The sequence below is a fragment of the Periplaneta americana genome, chromosome 3, assembly GCF_040183065.1.
Source record: "Periplaneta americana isolate PAMFEO1 chromosome 3, P.americana_PAMFEO1_priV1, whole genome shotgun sequence".
Classification (NCBI taxonomy): Eukaryota; Metazoa; Arthropoda; class Insecta; order Blattodea; family Blattidae; genus Periplaneta; species Periplaneta americana.
In genome coordinates, this window is record NC_091119.1 from 149994043 (window position 1) to 150018880 (window position 24838).

Below are 24838 nucleotides of genomic sequence, written 5' to 3' on the forward strand. Positions count from 1 at the left end.
GGTACTGTCCTAAACTTTTGAAGGAGTTTTGTTCACATTCAATATCTAAGTATGATCTTATAAGGGATCCATGACCTATTGGAACAAGTTATCTGGTTAGGGGTTTTCCTTCAACCAATTGAAGCTGAATTGCTGGGTAACTTACAGCGTTAGACCTGGGATTCATTTCGTCATCATTAATTCACATATAATAATAATAATAATAATAATAATAATAATAATAATAATAATAATAATAATCATCATCATCATCAACATCCATACCATAGCCCGGGTTAAGTTCACGGTGCGACGTGCCGTACTTGTACAAGAGCGCGGCCGTTCGGCTACCCAATAATTCACAGAATAGGAGTGGTAAGAACAATAAGCCTCACGCTGCAGTGTAAGCCTTTTCGCTTGAAAAATGACGGAATTTTATAAAAAAAAAGTGATCAAGTCGAAATTTGCTGAAATAATTTCCTTATTAATGTGTTCTGCGTTTATTCATTTCACCGTAAGATTAAGAAACAATTTCCTTATTAATGTGTTCTGCGTTTGTTCAGTTAATCGTAAGATTGCATAAATAATTTTTTTTGTTAATGTGTTCTGCGTTTGTTTAGTACACCGTAAGATTACAGAAATAATTCCCTTATTAATGTGTTCTGCGTTTGTTCAGTACACCGTAAGATTACAGAAATAATTGCAACTCACATTCCAGCCCATGGCGTCGGTGATGAACTCATGGGTGTCGGGCTCTGCCTCCGTGTCGCTGTCCTGCAGCGCTATCCCGGAGTCCCCGTTCTCTGGCGGGACGTCCAGCTCCAGCTCCACGTTGCCCGCCTCCTCCGCAGGCTCGGCGCTTTCCTCCGCCTGCTGCTCCTTGAGCAAAGTGCCGAACTTCTCGAAGAAGCCGCCATCTAGCTCTTGGATTCTGCAAAAGGAACAAGTCTCACGTCAACACTCGGGGAATCCACCGCGGCGAAGCTGGCCTCATTGGAGGAGACAGCGCACCTGGCGACCATTGGATCAATAACCCATTGCCAACAGGTTCTCAACACCTCGTATAAAAAATCTGTCTTGGGGTTTCCCAGATAAATATGGCTTATTTTAGCCGTAGGGGCTCAAAGTTGTTGCACAATATTGCTCGTTTACAACAAGGAAGAGTTGTTTTTATATGCCACGATCGGAAAGATTTCAACTACACTATTGAGCTACTGCTTTCATTAATTTTATATAAATAACATTTTAAATCAGTGACGTAGCCACGAATTTAAGATGGAGTGGGACAAGTTTCGGAAACATAATTTTTTGGCAAATTTGCAACACATTTAAAAGATAATATTCACTCTTTATTGTTTAGTGAACTGTCCGAAGACAGGTCTGGACCCCAACAAGGCATCACTCATGAGGCAACTAGGCCAGGAGATAATGGGATAGGGTGACCAGTTCATTTCCCCCTCCATTGCATACATCGCTGACTAGATACATATTATACTATTCACTATTTAATACTATAAAATTTAAAATAAATTTATTTAGTCTTCCCAAAAGTTATTACTAGACAGCGGAAAAAAAGTCATTGGGATGTGAAGGTAACTACAACGCGAGTAGTTTGTCCCGTCAGAGGGTTGTTGTTTACGTAAGCAGAGAAGGCATACTAGAGGTGCGTGCAGGTAAGAACTGTTTTCGAATCGATGATTCAGAAGGTGCCTTATATTTTGTGTACTTTTCTATAAACTCTTTTAAAGTGAGGATTGTCCAACGTTTTGAATGGAATATTGCAACTTATCATCTTTCGACACAAATGCTGGCAAAAGTCATATTTCATATTTGAGGCGGAATTTGAACTTAAACCCTTATTTTCTTCTAACATAGAGCAACATTTTTCATGTGTTTCTGTGTATTACATTGATGTTCTATCGACACTGTTTTGTTATCTTTTTTAATGCACATATACATAACCGACACTTAATTGTTTCACCAGTATCACTACTAAAAATGTCGACACCATATTCTTGTATTAAAGAATACACCCTATGATTTTTAACATCTATCTTCGGCATTATAATCACTTCACCGAACACAAATGAATAATATGTTTACGTATCTCAATGTTCTCTGTTCACGTACGGACGGACTGACTGAGAACGCAAAGTGGCAGTTGTTTTCGGTGTTCGCGTGGTGCTCTCTGCGGACGGTACCGTGTTGTAGCTACCTACTTGGGATGCGTGCACACCTCATGCCATAGTCTATGCGTACAGTACTTGTAAACTATAAACATGACTTGACTTTTTTCCGCTGTCTAGTTATTACAAAGCAAAATCCATCTTCCATCGCTGTAGAGCAGAGGTTCTTAACCTATGGGTTGCGACCCAAACAAGGGTCGCCGTGGCTTTCGAGATGGGTCGCTTTAGCTTCTCGAAAAAATAAAATTTAAAAAATGTTAATTAAAGTAGGTACTTGTGATTATGATTATATTTTATAATTATTATTGATTATTATGAAATATTACAACACTAAATTAATAAATAATTGCTATACTTAATTGTTTTTTTTTTTACAATAGCACTGTTTAACTTCAAAATAGGCCCATGGGCCGCGCAAGTTTATCGCCAAGTTAACTTTGGGTCTTGGCCAAAAAAGGTTAAGAACCCCTGCTGTAGAGTGATCGTCAGACGCAGACCCTAAATAAATTAATCTAGATATTGTGTTCAGAAGGGTAGCTTCATTATTTATTAATTACCGATTAATATTTGTTACTTATAATGAAACTAACATCTGTCCATTCTTATTATTACCATTAATTTCTCTAAATAGAATACAAAACCTCTAATGGCAAAATTGCATTACATTAATATTCTCATTATATCAATATAGTTTAGATTTATATTTTGCTCCCTATAACATAGTTCTAGTAAACTTCTATTAAATTAATTGTCATCATTTTAACCAACTAGCTATCTCAACTTAATTATAATTCTTTACATATTGCATATAGACTGAATTGAATTAAACTAGCTCATAAATTAAGTTATTACTTTTTCTTATAGGTTTATCTCAATTTAAATAAACATGTAGTAGTCGTTAAAATTTAACTGGAGAATCTTTTCAGTGTATTGTAAATATTCATAATTTAAATATGTATGTAACTATTGTATTGATTAATGCTGGTTGAGTGGAAGAGAAGGCCTTATGGCCTTAACTCTGCCAGTGAAAATAAAATATTCTATTCTATTCTATTCTAAGATGTCCACTTGAATAGGTCTTCTGATTGGCTGTTGAAAACATGCTTAACAAGGCTTTCTGCGATCCTTCCTTCTTTCCTCATTAGATAGACCCTTAGTCTATTACACAGTGTGAAGCACTTAAAACTATCAAATTAAATATCTCTTATATTACTACTGATATAAACGAACTGTTTTCCTACAGTTAATAGCACATAAGAGCTCAGAAATCTAGCCTTTAAGAAAATTAATATTAATGAAAAAAAAGTATTTTCAGCACAAACTTTTATTTTTTAATGGAACAATAGCCATAATTATAGCAGAAATTGCACAAAATAAAATTAATTTAATAATGGCGTTTGCCTTATGTTTCTAATGCGAATAGTTTACGAAATATCGCTATTAAATTTTTATTCTTAAGATAAAATGCCTGTATGATACAAGAAAAACAGTAACAAAAAGTGATGTTAATTCTATGAAATGAAGGCCGTATTACTGAAATGATTGTAGGTATTCGACGCCACCTCATATTAATTGGTTATCAACTGCTATTCACAGAATGGTCCCGTATGAATGGCTATGAACTCTTCTAGAGAAACATACTGTATTCATATATCCAGCTACGATATACGATATCTTTTTTTTTTGTCAGATTTATTTCTTCCACAACTTCCTGCATTGTATCACGTAAGTGCTATAATATGGATTCCCATTTCAATGATTTATAAGCAATCTATTTTCCTCCACTTGTTACGTTCAAATCATGCGAACCGACTCGTTTCAATATCATCGATTACAACATTCTTTATTTCCTCCCATTTTGATAAGCCTACTGACCTCCGGAAAACCATTTCCATCTTCAGTAAATAGTATTTATTGCTCTGGGTCGGTGATTATACAAAATCCAATATGATAATGTGATGAATAATGAATATTAATTTGTGTTATTTTATTTTAGATTAAAAAAACACATCTATGAAAAATAATTAATTATGTAATTAAGTTATAAATGAAATTTCTTTGGAACTGAATGGGAATTATTCAAGAATTCAGAATGTAACTTTTATTCGAGTAACTATGGGAGCAAGCAAAGAAAAATTAAGAAAGAAGCTTAGTACGAGTAAGCTGCTTTAAGTCAGCATAACACGAATTAAATTCTGTAAAGTCAAGGGCAGTCATCGACCCAAAGAAGTCATTAAGGAAATATTTCTAGTATGATGCTGCTAACTGAAAAGTGAGAGAGAGAGATATATAAAGGAAGACAAAATATGAAAGGAGGAAATATATATGAAAGAAAAGAAACTAGGAAAGGAAAGGAAAGTAAAGTAAAGTAAAGGAAAGGAAAGGAAAGGAAAGGAAAGGAAAGGAAAGGAAAGGAAAGGAAAGGAAAGGAAAGGAAAGGAAAGGAGGGTGAATGAATATAAGGGAAAAGAGGGCAAAGGTAAGAAAGGAATAGAAAGCAGGGCGAAAGAAAGGAATGGAAAGGAGGGCGAAGGAAAGGAATGGAAAGCAGGACGAAGGAAAGAAATGGAAAAGAGGATGAAAGGAATGGAAAGGAGGGCAAAGGAAAGGAATGGAAAGGAGGGCAAAGGAAAGGAATGGAAAGGAGGGCAAAGGAAAGGAATGGAAAGGAGGGCAAAGGAAAGAAATGAAAAGGAGGGCAAAGGAAAGAAATGAAAAGGAGGGCAAAGGAAAGAAATGAAAAGGAGGGCAAAGGAAATGAATAGAAAGCAGGGCGAAGGAAAGAAAATAATGGAGGGCAAAGAAAAGAAATGAAAAGTAGGGCAAAGGAAATAAGTAAAAAGCAGGGCGAAGGAAAGAAATGGAAAGCAGGGCAAAGAGAAGAAATGCAAAAGAGGGCAAAGGAAAGGAATGGTAAGGAGGACAAAAGAAAGGAATGCAAAGAAAAGGCAGCCAAAGGAAAGAAATGGAAAGGAACGGAGTTCAAGGCAAAGAAAGGCATAAAAAGAAATGGCAAGAACAGCAAAGGGAAAGAATAGGAAGGAAAGAAAGACAAAGGAAAGAAACGGAGGTCAAAGGAAAGGAAAGACAAGGAGGACAAAGGAAGGGAAATGAAGGGAAGGCAAAGGAAAGAAAACGAAAGGAGAGTGAACGAAATAAAGGAGGACTAAATGAAGGAAAGGAAGGCGGAGGAAAGGAAAATGAAGGAAAGAAAAATGAACACAGTAATATAAGAGGAAAAAAGAGACAGAAAGGAAGAGAAGACATTTAGAAAGAGGGATTATATACTGAAAGCAAGGAGGAAAGTAATCAACAGTTTATGTAAGATTGGAATGAAATAGCGTATGAATGAAATTAAGACACTAAATTATAAAATAGTGACCGAGTGTTTAGGATCTCTGCCTTTCACCATGGCCATCTGCTTTCCCCTCACCATTACCATCTCTGTCAATATTACTCGTACTTCACAATCAACCTCACTCTGCGAGGCCTCGAGCCAGGCCTCCAGAAGAAATAAATAAAAAAGTGGCTAAAAGTTATACACGTTCGTGTTTAATAAAGACATATTATTATTATTATTATTATTATTATTATTATTATTATTATTATTATTATTATTATTATTATTATTATTATTAAGGTACAAATAAAAAAGAGGAAGAATATAGTTTTATATAGAAATAGCAAATAAATAAGTAAATTGAAATTAGTTAGTATTCAATAAATATTAAATAAACTTAAAAAAATATCTGGTGTATATAACTGAACAAGTAAATTTATATATAAAAACAGCTAGAGTACAGGGGTGCTATTCATAGACATTTCGCAGCACGCGCTACTAGCGTACTAAGCTAGCCCCGGCTATCCACTGGTTACTAGTACAGAATTCAAATCATATCCTATCGCTAACACTGGTTTATGAATACGAAAAACGCTGATCATCCACCGGAAGCCCGCGCTAAAAATGTCTATGAATACGGCCCTAGGAGTTCAAGAAAGAAATGTATTGGTACTCTGACAGGTGAACTGGCCGACACGTCGTCTGAATTGCGTAAAGAACTTCCGTGCGAAAGAAAGTCCCTCGCATAATATGACACACACAACATACGCAATGCTACACAAGGTCGGTCAGAGCCAGGCAATGTCAAGGCTATAATTTCAGTTCAGTGAAGGGGACGGGAAGGAAACAGATGACCAATGAAGTATTTATAGCGAAACTGGTCAAACAGCAATTGGTAAGAACGTAACGTATATTATAATGAAATTGCTCCGTTGCGATCTCTACGTCATATGGTCCACCATGACGTCAGACTCATGATGTCACTACTGACATTCCTTTCTAATATACCATTTCTGACGTAGAAGCCCGTTCGCCTTCTCGCATCCGGCTGTCTCATGAACCGTACATTCTTACGAGAGAAAGGAATTGTCATCAGAAAACAGTAGGCCTATAAGTTATTTACAAACAGGGGAAAACTCCGAGCGAAAATAACGGTAAACTGAAAAATACTCAAGGAAGAACAACTACCACATAATCCTAGCCATTAAGATAGTTGGATTCTAGAGTATAGGTCTTTCTATTGTAGGTTATTGTTCTTATCAATGTATTTGAGCGATATTAATTCTTTATTGCCTTCCGCTTTAAATCATGACTGCACAACGATCAAGAATCAGTGGCGGAATAAGAACGACAAAGTAAATCTAATTACATACATACATACATACTATACATACATACTATACATACATCAGTAGTGGCAAAACAACCGGACCGACCCTTGTAGCTGATTTCAGAGTCACAGATTCAAATTTTGCTAGTCAAAAAACACATCCATCTTGTATAATTAATTGTAACAATTAAATTTATTGCATTTATTCGATTCTTACCGTCTTTTGTTTCCTTCAGTGTCTCAAACTAACAGACGAAAAAACTTCGAGAGTTTTATTTTCATCTGGCATCAATATTACATTTCCACCTCTATTCGGCGAAGATAACTGCGTATTTTTATATTAAATAGCAGTACATACCTCTGGCTTCACTATCCATAGCCTATTGAAATTACCACAGTTTCACAATACACAGCACAGGATTCTTTTGTACCAGCTACAAGGGTCGGTCCGAGTTTTTTTTGCCACTACTGTATATAATGTTCTTTCAAATGGCAGGTCTTACACTGCAAACCCAGCATTCTCCAAACTTTTCCTATTTTCTGCCGTCCTCTTGTATGTAGTCGGAAAAAACCTGTATTGCAACTGCTCTGTCCATCATAAATATCACAGAATGTCTGACTGGGGCTGTTGCCCGAATGGGTAATTAATTGTGTGTTCTAAGTGGATGAAAAGCGTGTGCTGGTTTCCACAGTAGGCCTACCACAAAGCTTCAATTCGCCTGTAGATAAATTATTCGAGTACCTACTAATAAGAGGTACATACCCTTTACAAGCCATGAAGGCGAATGGGGAGCGTGGTGATACAGCTCCATGCTTTCATGGTCTCGGCACTAGAATCGGCACCACGCTCCGAACGCCTTTAAACCTCGGGAATATCCCGGTACTGAATTTTACAGGAGGCTGAATGGACGCCAGGGCCGTTTTGGAAGTTTTGACAACGAGATAAATGCCGCTTTCACCCGGAATGAACCTAAGAACTTTCCGTCCGTCGCCAGTTCATCAACCAACTGAGCTACTTGGGTGCCGAGTATTTGTCTCTCTAGTTTCTCTTTATTTACCTAGACTCTCTTTTATCTTCCTCTTCTCACTCTCTTTCTCTCTCAGCCAGTGTCCTGCATACGTTCGTTCATTCATTCATTCGTTATTCAACTCCCTTCGTTAATTAATTGATCATATATTATAACTTCCTTAAGCTGGAAAATTCACACATATTAGTAACAAAATATTCTTGCTATACCAACTACCTAAGTCAGCGCAGATCTAGAAGCATCAAATTCTAAGACACAAATTGATTAAACTTAATCTTTAAATAATGGATGTTATGTGAATTTTTCAGATTTTAACGACCCAAAGAGTAAGATAACCTTCACTAATCTTCTTCTTCTTCTTCTTCTCCTCCTCTCTTTTTTGTGGGGAGTTGTTTATTTAACGACGCTGCATCAACTACTAGGTCATTTAGTGTCGATGAGATTGGTGATAGCGAGATGGTATTTGGCGAGATGAGGCCGAGGATTCGCCATAGATTATCGTGACATTCGCCTTATGGTTGGGAAAAACCTCGGAAAAAACCAACCAGGTAATCAACACAGGCGGGCGGGAATGGAACCCGCGGCCAAGCGCAACCCCGGATCGCACACAAGCACCTCAGCCGATTGAGCTACACCGGTGGCCAGTCTTCTTCTCGTCTGAATAATAAGTAAATCAGTGGGTCATGTTCACTTCACCTCTTCCTCAATTTTAGCTCTTTCTTTTACTTTCTCCCTTCTAATCTCCCTCTTACTTCTTCCTTGTTCTTTTTTTTGTTTCAATGCTTCAGTTTTTACCGTTTATCTTATATCATCATTCACTATCATTTGCTTCTTTTTTCTCTCTCTCCTATTTCTTCTTAGTTTCTTTCATTCTCCATATTTTGTTTCCTTACTTTTTACAGTTTCTTTTTTTTTCTACAGTTCTCTAACTTCCTTCTATCCCTCTTTTAATAGTTCATTTTAATGTCGCGTGGCGACGTACGAGAAATGCTGCACAACGAGCACCTTGCTACTCAGCAACCCGCCACTCACAATGTGCGAATGCATTCGCTGTTGTCCGCTGACGTAGGCATCGCCTCCGCAAGTTGTGCAGCAGCCAATTCTAGCTGCAATGCTCGAAGGCGATGACCACTTCCTCTGCTCTCATCCACGTAATCTCGCCTACAGGTTCTTTCGCAATGATATCTTCATTTTACAGAGATAATCAGCGTCGTGTTAACGCATGGGCGAACCCGGCGGCCGCGGGAGGCTTCAGTATTATAATAATAATAATAATAATAATAATAATAATAATAATAATAATAATAATAATAATATAGAGAAACTGTTTGAATATTACGTGCTACTGTAGTGAAGAAACGATCTATTAAACTCCAAGAACTGAAATCAGCCTTCAATCCTCGTCATGAAGAGAAAGATGACATAAATAAATGTAAGAAAGCCAGCTATCTAGTGGCAAACGAAATAGCTCGTTCTCTTAAGCCAGTGATAAAGCAAGCGCATTTTTCTAACCTTGACGTCGTGCGCGCGCAACAAGCGCTAGGTATGAAAATAGGAAGGATTATGCATATGAATAAGCAGCCTGTTGGATTAAGACCACAGTGGTTGTACAAACTTCAAACGGAAAGTGAAATTTTATGTTGTTATTTTTATATGACTACTTTCTGTTTGATACTGTCTATATTATTTGTAAAACAAAAGTATTTACACCAATTTCTTAATATTGCTGTTGTGTTTTAAACGTTAATAACATAGCCTAATAAAGATTTAAGAAGGAATATTCACATAAATTCCATAGTAGTTTAACTATGCTGTACTAAGTGTATGAAACACATCATTCATAAAGAAAGTGATATCCCAAGGAAAGAGAGTGAGTATGACATGATAAGTTAGAATTGATATTGATGGTATCTTTAGCCTTATAAAAGTAATCAATAAACTAATCAAAAAAATATTATAGTACAAAGCAAAGTTAGCTAGGTATATGTTTTAACTGTAAGTAATATTACATAACAAAACTCTTATCGCATTCTGCTTTTAAGGTGATATTGGTGCGCAACTTCCTATCATCAGAATATTAAATTATTTTCTCGAAATCTGCTGAAACTATAGAGCTGACTTTTTTCAACACATCGGCACATATCTTTTGTTTATAATGTAACAATAGTTGCTTTCTTAATTCATTTCCTTACAAACATTTTCCATGCGAATATTTTGAAAATTGTAATGCACTATCTTCAGTTATATATATTTACGATATATTAGATTTACGAAAACATCGTTTCATTACCCGTAATGCTACTAAACAAACATATCTGATAATTTCACTTTTCTGTAAAAAAAAAAAAAGTACAGAAAATATTCCTTTTGAATAAAAAAGCAAACTTGTGAAAAATGAGTAAGTTATTAAAATTAAAACTTACATTCTTATAATGCAGTTATACTTCTAAGACAAATCTAAAAATTAACATGGATATACGAGTTTTATCGTAGTTTTAATAAGTTCTCTTCTCTATATCCACTGAATCAGTGCTGGTCATTCCTGTATATAGCTCGACCAAGCGGGATATACTACCTCTTTCGTCTGTCTCTTTCCTTTCCGTTGTAAAGCGCTCAGGCTCTCCTGAGCTCTAAAGCGCGCGCTTGCTCCTATGGGCATCAGTTGACACGACTGTCTTAAGCCTTCCAACGAAAGAGTTTTTTAAAAAAGGCGTAATGATCAAGGTGGCCGAAATAATTTGTCCAATGAAATTTTTTAATTAATTTTGAAAAACTGCGAATTTCTCGACTAAATATCCAAAAGAGAATTCAGGAGATTTCTGTTTGTGTTCATGAGGAATATTAAAAAAAAAAAGCAAGAAAATTTGTATATATTTTTATTGGCTCTTGATGACAGTAGTGACATTGCTGATACAGAAAAGCTTGCGATTTCTATTAACGGGTTGATGAAGAAATCATTGTTAGTGTACTAACAACCACTGGTTGTATATGCTCATGCCATGTACCTCTCCCGCGTCTCCTTACTTCATAGACTATCTTACGCGTGTAATCACTGCCGTTCGAGTTTTGGTCACCGCTGGTCTACATGATGCCACAAATCCGAGACGAGAATGTACAGTGCAATATGCTCCGATGATTGCATGTGTTGCACGTTCTGCACTGCCGACTGGACGTGAGGGATGAAGAGGCAGCGCACTCCATGCGATAAACACGGTGCGGGGCGGTGAAATGAATGCCGGTCAACAGGGAACCGGTTGCTGCGAGATTACGTGCGTTCCGAAATAGACGTGAGTAATCAACAAACTGTACTCTGTACCGTGAAGCGCTGAATGTGTACGAAGTTCCAAGAGTTCTTTCGTTCCTTTACCTTTTCGTTAATTCATTATTTCTTTCTAATCCCTTACATTATTTTTGCATTCTCTTTCCTTTATCATTTTCTTTGCTTTCATCTGCCTTCATTTTTTCTCTTTCCAAAATTTAATTTAATTCAACTTCTTTCTCTCATTTTCCATTTTTTTATTTCTTAACTTTACTCTCTTTATCTCTGCGAATCTTTTCTTTTTTCTTTGTTTCTCATTCTTTCTTTCTACGTTTACTCTATTTATCTAAGTTTACTTGATTTTTACCGTGTTTAGGCCTACTTAAGCTTTCTTTTCTTTCTACCTTTACTCAGATTTTTCTGCGTTTACTTGATAATTCGTTTTACGTTTACTTGACTTTTTCTGCGTTTACTTAATTTCTGCATTTAGGCCTACTTGATAATTCTTTTTGCATTTAGGCCTACTTGACCTCTGCATTATTCAAATTTTCTTTTTTTTTTTTTTTTTTTCTACATTTACTCGGATTTTTCTATGTTTACTTGGTCTTTCTTTATACATTTAATTGACTTTTTATCTTTATTCCTACGTTTACTTGATTTTCCTGTATTTCTGCGTTTGATATTTATTTCTACATGTAATTAATTTTTTATCTTTTTTCTACATTTACTTGAGGTTTCCTTTTCTTGTACATTTACTTAATTTTTCCTTTCTTTCTACGTTTACTTGATTTTTTTCTTTCTTTCTGCGTTTGATATTTATTTCTGCGTTTAATTGATTTTTATCTTTCTTTCTACGTTTAGAGTTTTCCTTTCTTTCTACGTTTACTTGATTTTTGCTTTCTTTCTATGTTTAATGTATTTTTCTTTCTACTCATTAAATTTTTTACCCTTCTTTTTACGTTTACTTGACTTTTGATTTCATTCTACGCTTATTTTATTTTTCTTTTGGTTTAAGGTCAGCGAGATTATGAATCGACATGTTGTCACTATTCTCCATCAGAGGTCTCCTTAATTACTATTATTTATTAAAGTCGGGCTTCTGACATGTGATATTTAATGCGATAAATTTAGTCTTTAGGATGAATAGTTTTAGGGACTACTTCCTTGGATTTTTTAAAATTCAAGAATCACTCTCGGCCGGGAATGTACCCGCATACCTGTATCCTGACACAAGCATGATAGCCACTGAAACACTAAGTATGAGTTTTTTTTAGTGGAATGTAGTCATCTTGCATTCCTTGTGTATGATTTTCATTTCTTTACACAGTGTAATTTTAGGGTATAAAATGTTTCATTTATGGAGCACAATAAGAACAGAATATTTGCATTTCACAGTTTTGCACTGTTGACATTCCAGGGAATTGCGTATAAATTGAAGTTTCGCGTTCTTTGTTTTATCTAAATGGGATTGTGACGCAACACAACGCAAACAGTCATGCAAAGACCCTGAATTGCGAAAATAATACTCCCAACTTACAAGCTGTTGTAGACACATCAAGTTTATTGCTGTGCGGTGGCTGAAACATCGTCACTTTCAGTACTCAAGTTCTTCACTTTCGCTTTACTTTTCTGTTCGAATTTATCGAATTTAAATGCATGGTTTGGAGTTCACCTTGTTTAGCATCTCTTTGGTTTGTCTCATACAGAAATCTAGGCCATAATGTCCATTTAAACATTCTGGCTTTGTGAGTAGGGCGTACGCTTTCTAACCAAGTAGTCCGTGGTTCGAGCGTGGGCGGAGATATATCTTTATTTTACGGAACAGTATGTGTCTCCTGTCTTGTACTTGCCCTGTGATGTCTCTGTCATGGCCGTTATTATTTTAACACACCAGATTATTAGAAAGTCACGAAAAATTTGAAAGTCCTCTAATTTTGTTAAAAAGTAAGTTTATAGAAAATAATAATACAGTTTATTTCATAAAAAAGTGGGGTTTATCCAGACATAAACCAGTATCTGAGAATGCGCTACACTGCTGAATAGCTCATCTCCTGGCACTACTTTCCTAGACTTTTCCCGGAACATCCAAATCGTTTACTACCGACTTTGTCCTACCACAGCGTTCTTTATCTGCCACAGAACCTGTCTTTTCAAATTTTATTTTACAAGTCACTTCAGGACTTCTTATCCAACTTAACAATTTCTTTGATTTTTATATTTCTGATTTTATCCTCGCGTGATTTCCTAGTTCGCTCCTTTAAAAACCCATCTTATATGCTAACAAATTGGTTTCCTTTTGTCTGCCTAATGTCCATAAACAGAATACGTTGTATTACTCGACCGAGGCGAGTGTAGCCGCGGGCGTAATGTGAAATATCGCGATGCGGTATTACTAACGCAGGAGCAGTAGCGCCACGGGTCCGGGCTGCAGGACTCCACTGGCCTTGGTCGAGTAATACCTCATGAAATATAGGTAATTTTTGTTTCTACTTTATAGGGTTGAATTGAGTATTTTAACTGTTGTTCTTCCCTGAATTACGCTTCTCTTAATTTCTGACAAGCTTATTCCATCTGCTTCTGATATTGATCCCAGATACATAAAATTTACTGAATGGCTTAATTTCGTCGTTTCCTAACCCCAATTTTATATCACTATTTATTTGCAATAATAAATATCCGATTTTATTAAAGTTGGCATCCGTCCCCCACATTTTGTATCCGTCGATTACAGTAATTCCCTTAGCATGTAGGTCCCTACGAAGCATCTTCAACGTCCTGTGAGAGTATCACTTGGCCACTCCTGAACCAAGTGATGTAAATACTAGGTAATAATCCTAGTTCATAGGAATTTCCGTAGTTTTACAATTTTCTGTTTCCGTATGAAAAACCTCCAAATTTAAGTAACAGTGATTATACGTATCGAAATTATTGCCATTAAAAACAACTCTGCTTTCATCTTGACCCAACTATCAGATTCTATACAAATGTCGAACAATCGACCGAGATGAATGCCGAAAAGAACGAACCGAAAATCCCATAACTTACTATAAAGAAAAATACCACCTTTCAGAAATCGAAGTTATCGGTCTGATGGCGATCCATAACCTCCTTTTGAGACGAAATATGTAATATATATATATATATATATATATATATATATATATATATATATATTAGGCCTCAATAGCACCATTATGAGAAAAATAGCCGTTAGTGCTTTAAAGGAATGCATTCCGATCTTACAAATTCAGCATGGCGACAAAACTTACATTTTATTCTTTTTCTGTATTACTTACTCCACTATAGCTTACTTGTTTACTGTACTAGACATCGGATTTTTAGGCACTAAAAATTGCAGTTTTAGGCGCCTAAAATAAGCTCAAAATTTGTAAAATTAGGCTCTATTTTAATGAAAATAGGCATTTTAGGCACATCAAGGTATCATACTTATTTCTTTCACTGAAATTTTTAGCTATACACTAAAATACGCACAAAAAAGTATGTTTAAACATTAAAAAAGAATACTATATTATATTTATAAACAGAGCTGCACAAATTTAATATATTGAAACTAATGAAATAATGATTATTGATATCAAGATTACTCATTTTAAGTTATTGAAATTCAGTTCCATGCTCAGACTTTATTATAATTATCTGCACAGTACATCACCAGAATTTTTTCTAAATTCTCCACAGTTAACCTTTGCCTTTTGTCACTGAGAATCATTTTGAAAGCAGAAAAACTTCTTTCATCCGAAACTGATGTGAGAGGCGCAAATTTGAAATTAGGTACAATAGAAACATCAATACTTACTGGAACATTTACACTTTCCCCCATTATCACTCTTGATACTTTTTCCAACAATGAAAATCCTACATTCTTATTTAATACGTTATCCCACTTATTTTTAACTTTTTTCCCAGTTTCGCCCAAAGCAGAATGTATGTTCACTTGAGCTTCCTTTACTATTGCTATTTGGCTACAAAGAGATTGTTTTTTACGTTCTAATTGTTCAATGCTTGCAGGTATGAAAGAAAAGTTTGATGTTATGTAGGCAATATCGTTTTTCACTCGTGAGTCATTCAGACAATCTTTCACTGCTTTCACACACGCTGTACTATCAGTTTCAGGTAATTTATCAATAACTGTGACCACTTCTTTAAAATACTTAGAATAATATACCACTGACTGAATCCAGGTTCCCCATCGTGTAACAACCGGCTGAGGTGGGAGTGGGATATCTGGAAAGTTCTCTCTGAATATTGAAATCCTGGATAGGGCTTTACAAAAACATTTTTTTGTGTTAGAAATAAACGAATTGACAAGAGGAAATTCATTCCGGATTGTTTCAGAAACCCTGTGAAGGCCATGTGCTAGACAGGTTACATGCGTGAGGTTAGGATAAAATGTTTTAAGAAGTGGAGCTGCAGCAACCATGTATGAGGCAGCATCAGTACAAAACAACAGAACTTTAGAATCGTCTATATTACCTGAGTATAAAGACTGTAGGCCTTTATTTACAAAATAAGCAATGGCTTGGCTATTCACTTTCGAAAGTTCCTTAACACATACGAGGTGTGGAATCGAAAGTCCATCAGGACTAAGTTTTCCTACTACCATATTTGCTATATACCTATTCATAGGATCTGAGGTTTCATCCACAGAGACCCATATGTAAGAATCACCTATATCCTCCCGAATGGAAGCTAAAGTTTCATTGTATATTCTGTCTAAGTAATTTTTTCTTAGGGTCGACTCAGATGGGATATTTTGTTTGCAGTATTTTTGTAAAAACTGTCTTAAAACCGGATTTTCAATTGCATTCCAGGGAATGTTAGCAGCAACAAACGCTCTGGTTAAATCAGCATAGAAATTGCTGCTGAGATTGGATGAAGTAGGCTGTGTTAATAAAGTTTGTTGCAGTTGATTTTTCTGCTGAGCTTTAGCCTTATGAGCCGCTCCTTGCACATGCTGCTTTAGGTGGCACTTCTTTTCTTGCGAAATCTAAAAATGTAAAGTAAACTGAATAAAATTAAAATAAAATCCTAATTGTTGTATTGCCGTATTTCTAACACAAAGTTAGTGGGTTCGAACAATCAAAATTTTAATGACCTGCAAATACTTTAACTATCGGAATTTAAAAGGTTAAAGTGTAGTGGTCTTAAAAATAATTATACCTCAGGATAGCTCAGTCAATGTATAAATATTATAGGCCTACTCATTAAAATTAATAGAATTTATATATTTCAACAATTGTTACATACCTGTTTGCTACAAATCTTGCAGAATATTATTTTTCCATCATAAGTGAATTCTGAATATTCTGTTAGCCATTGCCGGATCAATGTAGATTTTGCACTTATATTTTTCGGCATTATCGCGTTAAACTTCACAGGAAAACGTCCTACCGCTCAAAACTTCTCAACACAAATAAGGTGAGGGAAAGAGCAACTGTTAACGAGCATTCAAATGAACCGTTGTTATTGAGATTCAATTGGACAAAAATACAAAGTTCCACTTATTGTTGCATTTCCTGGTAGTGTTAACACTAGGAGGGCCATTCTTTTAAATATTTTGTAACGGTTTACCCTACTAATTCGCAGTTTTACGACTTTTCATAAATATTTCAAAAACACTCTTTCTCCAAAAATTGTGATTTTATGACACTTTGAAGGGCAGTACAGCTAATCGGTTTCAGACCGAAAACAGTCATTTTTATAGTATAGTATATCTCTGAATCGGTAGCAGCACATGTTGTAATTGTTGCCTGCTTCAAAACTAAGGTTGGTTCTTTGTCGGCATTTATGCCTCCAAACATGTTAAATTCGGTGAAATCTATTGCGAGTGTCGTGAGATTCAAAACATTTTGTTTCCTTTATCAATGGTTTCATGGCCGGTGTGAAGCAAACTTTCCACTTTTTAAATGTCTTAAATTTCGCAGTGAATGCATGTATAAATTATAAAAAGTAAGAGTAAAATGCGAAACTTTACAGTGAGTTAGGCATTTTTAGGCGAATATTAACAAATTAGGCTCTAATAACCGTTTTAGGGCATTTTAGGGCACTATAAAACTCTTTGAATACCTTTCAATTTCCATGAAACACAAATATTAATAATTATTTTTACTTTTCTCCTAAAGAAACAAAATAGGCATTTGCCCTAGAATCCGATGTCTGGTCATAACATACAGTAGGTTTCTTTCTTTCTTATTTTTCTACAATTGCACGTTTCTTTGAATATCTAGTACATTTTGTTAGTCCTGACAGTCTTCAAATAATAGAAGTTTTAGTAATTAAATTCCCTAGATGAATGGTTTCAGATGATAATAGTGAAAGTGATAATATATTTATCATTATCATTATCATTATCATTATTATTATTATTATTATTATTATTATTATTATTATTATTATAGTTAAAGAGTGACTTTCTTCCGGTAATGTTGTTGAGTCAACTGTCCGAAGATGGGTGTGGATCCCACAAGTGACATCAAGAAGGCATCTCTCATGAGGCAACTACGCCAGGAGAGATAATGGAGTAGAGTGGCTAGTTCCTTTCCCCTCTCTATTGCACACATCGCTAATTAGTTGCATATTACACTAAGGGAGAATAAATAGTCTGGTGACATTCGAATTTATTATAACATCTAATTACAACTAGAAAATGAGAATATTTATGTACCACTGAAGTGGTTTATTTTAATTCTACACTTTAGATTTCCTGATCTGATACCAGAAATATACACCGTCTGATTCCCGTTATGTATTGTCAGTGCGACGCTAAGCATTCGCCTACAACAATACAGGTCATCACTTTGAAAAATAACAGACGATAGTTGTTACCAGGCAACGCTGAAACTTTGTTTCGTAATCGTTGCGTAATCCGAGTCCGTCTATTTCTTATAGTTCTTACATAACATTATTTTTGCTCATCATTATTTTGTTTTCGTTACTAAAAAAATTCCATGAACACTACCTTAAAATACGTTTTAGCAATTTTGATTGTTAAAAAACTACCTTAAAATAATTTATAGCAAATTTTGTTATTTGGCAAAACTACTTTAAAGTAATTTGTAGAGAATTTAATTATTAAAAAAATACCTTAAAGTAATTTCCAGTATTTACATTAAAACAATTTCTAACAAATATGATTAAAAACTATATTCAAGTAATTTGCAGCAAATTTTAATTTCCTGCAGGTAAATTTGTCTTAAAAGTACACTGGAAAATTAGAAAACTTAGGTTGTCTCGGTGTCTTCATATATTCATGTCGGTGATACCGGCTAATTTATGAAGTAACATTATGAAGTCATTCTTCCTGGATGCAATGAATAATCACCAGTCATCCAAGCTCACATCAACGTAGTTCCACGTAACACATGCTTCTTTCGTCATCTTAGTGACTTCGCACCTATAGGCGTATGTCTTCTGTACAGTACCTGAACAAATTAAACTTAAGAAGGGATAATCATGTTTAGAAAATAGTGTTGTCACTTCAGACCAATATGCTGTAGTTTTGTTAATTCGGCCATAGAAGACGCTGATATTATGTTAGTCATACACAGAATGAAATTCATTACCGTAAAAAATGCTGCTTGAAAGCACATTATATAAGTAGCAAAATTTGATTGAATTATTTCAATGTTACAATTTCTTGTTAGTTAAAATGTGTATATGATAACGTTATGCAATTTGTGTTCTTTTGTTGCGTGTGTTTTTGGAAAATATAATTTCAATTAAAGCTCCTCCATAAATGTTGTAACTAAAACCTTGTGCATCTCTCGTGTTTATAGTACGGCTCGTCCTCCCCTCACACGTTACCTGCACTTTGTTTACGTTTTCACTGTGCCTAAACGAGACGCTCTACTGCAGTGATGTCAAAGCAAGCGCATTTTTCTGACATTGACGTCGTGCGCGGCAGCAAGCGCTAAGTATGGAAAGAGGAAGGGTTGTGTATATGAATAAGCAACCTGTTGGATTAAGAAAACAGTGGTGCACAAACTTCAAACGGAACGTGAAATTTTATGTCGTTATTTTTATATGGCTTCTTTCTGTTTAATATTATCTATATTGTCTTTAAAACAAAAGTACTAATACTGATTTCTTAATATTGCACTTGTGTTTTAAATCTTAATAACATGATAGAGAGTTAAGAAGGAATATTCACTTAAATTCCATAGTAGTATAATATTATACTGTATTAAGTGGATGAAACATATCATTAATAAAGAAAGTGATATTTCAAAGAAAGAGATTGTGTATGACATGATAAGTTGGAATTTATATTGATGGTATCTTTAGCCTTACAAAAGTAATCAATAAACTAATCAAAACAATATTACAGTACACAGCAAAGTTACCTAGGTAATGTATCTGTTTTAAGTGTAACTAATATTACATAACAAAACTCTTATCGCATTATGCTTTTAAGGTGATATTTGTGAGCAACTTCCTATCATCAGAATATTAAATTATTTTCTCGAAATCTGCTGAAGCTATAGAGCTGACATTTTTACAACACATGGGCACGTATCTTCTGCTTATGATGTAATAGTAGTTGCTTTGTTAATTCATTTCCTTACAAACAATTTCCATGCGAATATGTTCAAAATTTTAAATACACTATCTTCAGTAATACGTATATACGGTAGATTAGATTTACGAAAACATTCTGTAAGGCTACTAAATAAATAGGCCTATATCTGAAAATTTCACTTTTCTATACGAAAACTTGAGAAAATATTTCTTTTGAATAAACAAAAAATCAAACTTGTGAAAAATGAGCATTAAAATTAAAACTTACATTCTTATAATGCACTTATACTTCTCAGGCAAATCTAAAAATTAACATGGATAGAGTTTTAATAAGTTCTCTTCCCTTTATCTATTGAATCAGTGCTGGCCATCCCTGACTATAGCTCGGCCAAGCGGCATATACCACCTCTTTCGTCTGTCTCTTTCCTTTCCGCTGTAAAGCGCTCAGGCTCTCCTGAGCTCTAAAGCGCGCGCTTGCTCCTGTGGGCATCAATTGAAATGCCTGCTCTACTGTAAAGGATAAATATTATTTTCTGTTTTACCAATTATAATGGTGATATTTCATATTATTATTCATTCCAATTTTCGTGATTTTCGTATACATTTTATAGTATCCTCTGTCTATTAAATAAAATTTAAAACCATTTAGAACTGGCAGAACCCCAGCACACTTTGAGAAACGCTGCCTTACTCCAACCGAAAAAGTAAATTCTTCTGAAAAACTAACGAAATAGTAACAGAATTACTGTAATTATTTAATTTACGAGGGCTATTCGGAAGATAAAGTCGTGGTTCCAATCGGCAAGAAGTAGACAACTGACAGCTACGCCTGGGTCTACAAAGCGATGTGACGTACTGTACCATCCATCGTAAGACAGACCAGACTTATTAACAAGTGTGGTCTGCGACATCAGCTGATGATAAACATTCTACACAGAACGTCGACGGATTAACAGTTGCTTCTTTCCTGAGTTTCTAAGCGAAACTATTACGTATAGTTTGTTCGGCGACAATCAGATTTTCGAGGACACTAAATGAAAGTAATTCTCATCCATTGTTTCCAGCCGAGCGAGCTGAAGGCTATGGGAATGATTTACGTTTCAACCGCTTCCTGTGTGCACGTCTCTGTGCACGTAAAGATCCCCTTCAAAGCAGCCACACGTAGAAAAGTTATAAAATTATATTATGTAGGTACTATTGAGAAATATATAAGCAAATTTAATGTTAAATAGAAAGTTTATTCTCATATATAAGATGAAAAAAAAAAACTTTCTTCAGTTATCAAAAATACAAGCATAAGAAATAAAATTCTGCGCTGTATAACTTTGCGTTGGTTTGAATATTTTCTTTTTGTTTCGGTTTACAAATTCAATGTTGCGAATGGATGTATAATTAATGAAGGACATGCATTTTCTCTTCATACAAAGCGATAATCCGGAATTAGTCTCAGCTCACAACAAATTTTTAACTATGGCTCACTCAAAATGTTTCATACTCACTTTATTTCAGAATTCGCGAATACAAATCAAACGAGTGAACGCACAGACCTAGTATAGCTGCTCTCGATGCCGAGATATTACTGAGAGGTCGCGCGGCGTAGCTAATTTTATACGCAATTTCGAGCCATCATGCCCGTAGCCAGGGGAGGTAGCGTCATTATGTGTAATTACTAGGGTTCGGAAGTTGATGAAATATCACATCACAGACAATGCAGAATGCAATATAAACTCGTTTCACTTCAACACGAACAAATAGGCCTATAGCCTACGACAATCGACAGACGAAGAATCAATATATCGAACGTGATCTTGAGTTGGAGCGGGTGACGTCACCTAGCGCTATGTAGGAGGGGGAAGTTGAAGCACGAATTGGCGGGTCGCGCAGCGGCTGAGGCACTGTAACTCGAGAATGCGAAGAGATGGAACATTCACAGTGGTGTTAAACGATACGTAACGAACCAGGCTACGACCTCAATTGAGCAACAATCAGCAGCCAACTAGTTGAATTGGAAAAAGTGCAACTAAAATTGAGTGAAGAGAGACAATTCACAATGTCGAGGCATATGAAACGCAAATAGGAGCCGGCGTATAAGCAACCCGCAGCAAAAGATAAAGCACGACCGTTACTATAGTAACCGATTACTCTCAATGCATACACGATGGCGATCTGTTGTAAATAAAATTATACTGTACTATTAAACATGAGTGCATTTCTTAATTATTATAATTTACATTCAACAACCCATCTTGAGAGACATTCACGTACAAAATTTATGGCTGTATCTTCACAGTCTACCTGTACATATTTTTTACTGGCTTACGGAGCGAGTTGCGACGTCTCCTGGATAATTAGGTTTACCCAACAAAAGAATGTACTATCTTAGTTTGTGTTTATTCAATTATAGGAAATTAGTATTTAATAAGTACGTTTAAAAAAACTTACATTCAGGGGCGGTGCTAGCAGGGGACTTCTGAGAACTAGTACCCATCTCTTCCCTCCCTCCACACAAATATTGAAAGTGCAGCTGACAATTTATTTCAGAACACTTCGATGGACGCATACAAATTTATTTACGGTAGTTCTTTAATTATTGTTGTTACATTTACCTTGTATCTACCTTTCCTTAGAAATTACTTCACAGTTTTGCTTATCACTGTGCATAAACCGAGCTCATGATTTAATATTTACATTAAATGTTTCCTAAATTTTAGCTTCAAGTAGTTTATTTTTTTCTTGTCACGAAGATATGTACTTCGCAAACGGAAAATGAATATTTTGCTATTCAGTACTAATATTCATGATCAGAAACATTTGCCTCGACCAGTAATAGTCTATTCTGATAATTATTTAAATTGTGTGAGGTACAAATAAGGGGAGTTACTATCATGAATAAGTTCAGTGGACACCCGAATGATCCCTCCCCAAATTAAAACTACCGACCCCGTCACAGCGTACAGCACAGATAATTGCATAAAACTCAAAATGTCACTTAATAATGCGTAGTATTTTTAAGATAAAATTCCATCACTTATACAATGCTTGCCTACTTTCATGAATCATTATTCTACAAAATATTTTAAAATATTGCGTTGTTCAACAAATCATTTTCATTCATGTATTTATAAACAATAAGTACAATAAAAACTACAATAAATAATATCCATAGTTCCGAAATTACATGACATCTACAAATGGAATGTAATTATTCAATCAGTTTCTCACCTTATTTCGTGCTCAGTCTTTTCCTTTTTATTTTCCGAATCCTTCAGCTTTTCATAGAACTGACGCCACATGTCTTCTTCCATGTTGAATGGGGTGGGGCTTTGTGCTTCACAACCGATAAAACAAGACGATTACAGAAATAAACCACTCGGCGAACTAATTTAAAACGTTCGAACGCAGCAGATTCTCGAACTCTGAACTGCACTTCACGATATATCGAAACAATTGAATATTCACTAGTGACATACCCAGAGACAGATACAATGAGAGTTTTTCCTTCCGCTGTGACAACTGCACTGACTTTGCGTCCCCCAATTCTCGCGCCGCGTTGACTATTATTAGATGACGATCATGCACTGGCTTTCAAACTGACTGCACAGCAACTTTTCACTACTCCGAATGACCTAAGCTAAGCGGCTGCCCCATTCGTACCGCTTTGTGCAAGGACGTAATGCTGCCTGCTCTATTCTTCCACTCCCTCCACAAACTCCCACACAATTAACATTAAAAAAGGATTCCTCTTCAGTACTTAGTCACAACATTCTAGTTTTCTTGTAATGAACTCGGAATGCCCGCTATAAAACACGCACTCCACCATCTCATTTTGATTCCTGTCCACCTGTTGAAGAGGATATGAAAAGTCGGATTACGTCATGTGAAACAAATGACGTAATCATTGTTACTTCTTGGAGTCAGATCCTGTTCTCATAGTAACAGAGGCAAATATATTATATTCGCAGCTGTTTTGTGGATATACTGTACCTACTGTACCTACACTATGTAGCCTCAAACCAACACTGAACCAAGCAATATTACCCGTTTTTCAGATCGTACTTTCATCCCCCGTTTAAGGGGTTAGGTACAGCTTACAGCAGTAAAATTTTTGGAAATATTCAACATTTTTTTTTCCTCTATTACTGTATCTTGTACAATAATGAAAATTGGTATATGTAAAACACTGTCCTTCTGCTATATGAAAAACATATTTTTGCGATTTGTACTTTCATCATCCGTATAGTCACACAAATATTCTTATCGAGCAACTGTGATTTATTTGAATATTATGCGAAGAATATAATAATTATAGCTAAATATAGCTATATACTTTACTTGGCATAGTAACAACTCTCATATATTTTTGAAACATAATGTGATATACCTATATGTACGTATATTTCTGTCTATGTTGCTCAAGACTTTCAGTATAATCCTCGTATATGTATGCCAAAATAGATGTACTAGATAAATATTAGATTATAGTAAATGAGAAATAATTTCCAATTGAGAGCATGTAGTTTTAAAAAACGACGTCTGAGTTTAGACTTCAATAACTTTTTTTACTGTAATTGTGGTTTAGCAACTATTTAAATAAATATGCAATACTAAACATATTGTGTCTATACTTTTGTCAGCCTGTCGAAGAACACATATATTTCACACTGTTTTCTGTGACTCTTTAATTTTCCTCACTACCTTCACGTCCACCTGCCTCATCAGAGGTGAACGATCATCCAACCAATACGGGGGGAACGTGTGGTCAGCTCCATGATCCCCAGCTGATATACGTAACTGGCTTACGAAAACAGATTTCGTTACTCACTGTAGCTCCCCAAATTCATTACGATGCTGGGTGAACACAGGTCCCATACGTTAGCTGGAATTTCATGAGAAAATTTCTTCCCCCACACCTAGCGCTCATTCCGCATCGCTAGTTTAAAGCATGATGCCTTAGACCACGCAGCTATGGCGCGGGGCACAATTAGGTAGGTGATCTTACAAATAAAAATATTTCACCATAGGTAATTAAACACAATTACTTCTTAATATGTGAAGTTTTTTATTGTTGCACCTAAATATGAGTTTATAAAATGTGTCGTATTATTAATTTCGTTTTTAAGAACATATGTTTTTAATTATAATTGATAAATTAAGGGTGGGTAGGCTCGCATGCACCAT

At 35.4% G+C, this 24838-nt stretch overlaps 1 protein-coding gene across 10 annotated transcripts in view; it reads right to left on the reverse strand.

Annotated features, from left to right (window-relative positions):
* Window positions 1-24838, reverse strand: part of stac (C2 and C2B_Munc13-like domain-containing protein staccato) — a 194607-nt gene that overhangs the window by 42302 nt on the left and 127467 nt on the right. For 9 of the 10 annotated variants that reach the window (XM_069821789.1, XM_069821787.1, XM_069821791.1 and 6 more), the window contains one exon: window positions 691-910. In XM_069821789.1, the coding sequence (XP_069677890.1) occupies window positions 691-910 (220 nt within the window). Of the gene's footprint in view, window positions 1-690; window positions 911-22882; window positions 23491-24838 lie in introns of those variants that run through there. The other variant, XM_069821788.1, reaches the window with a different exon arrangement.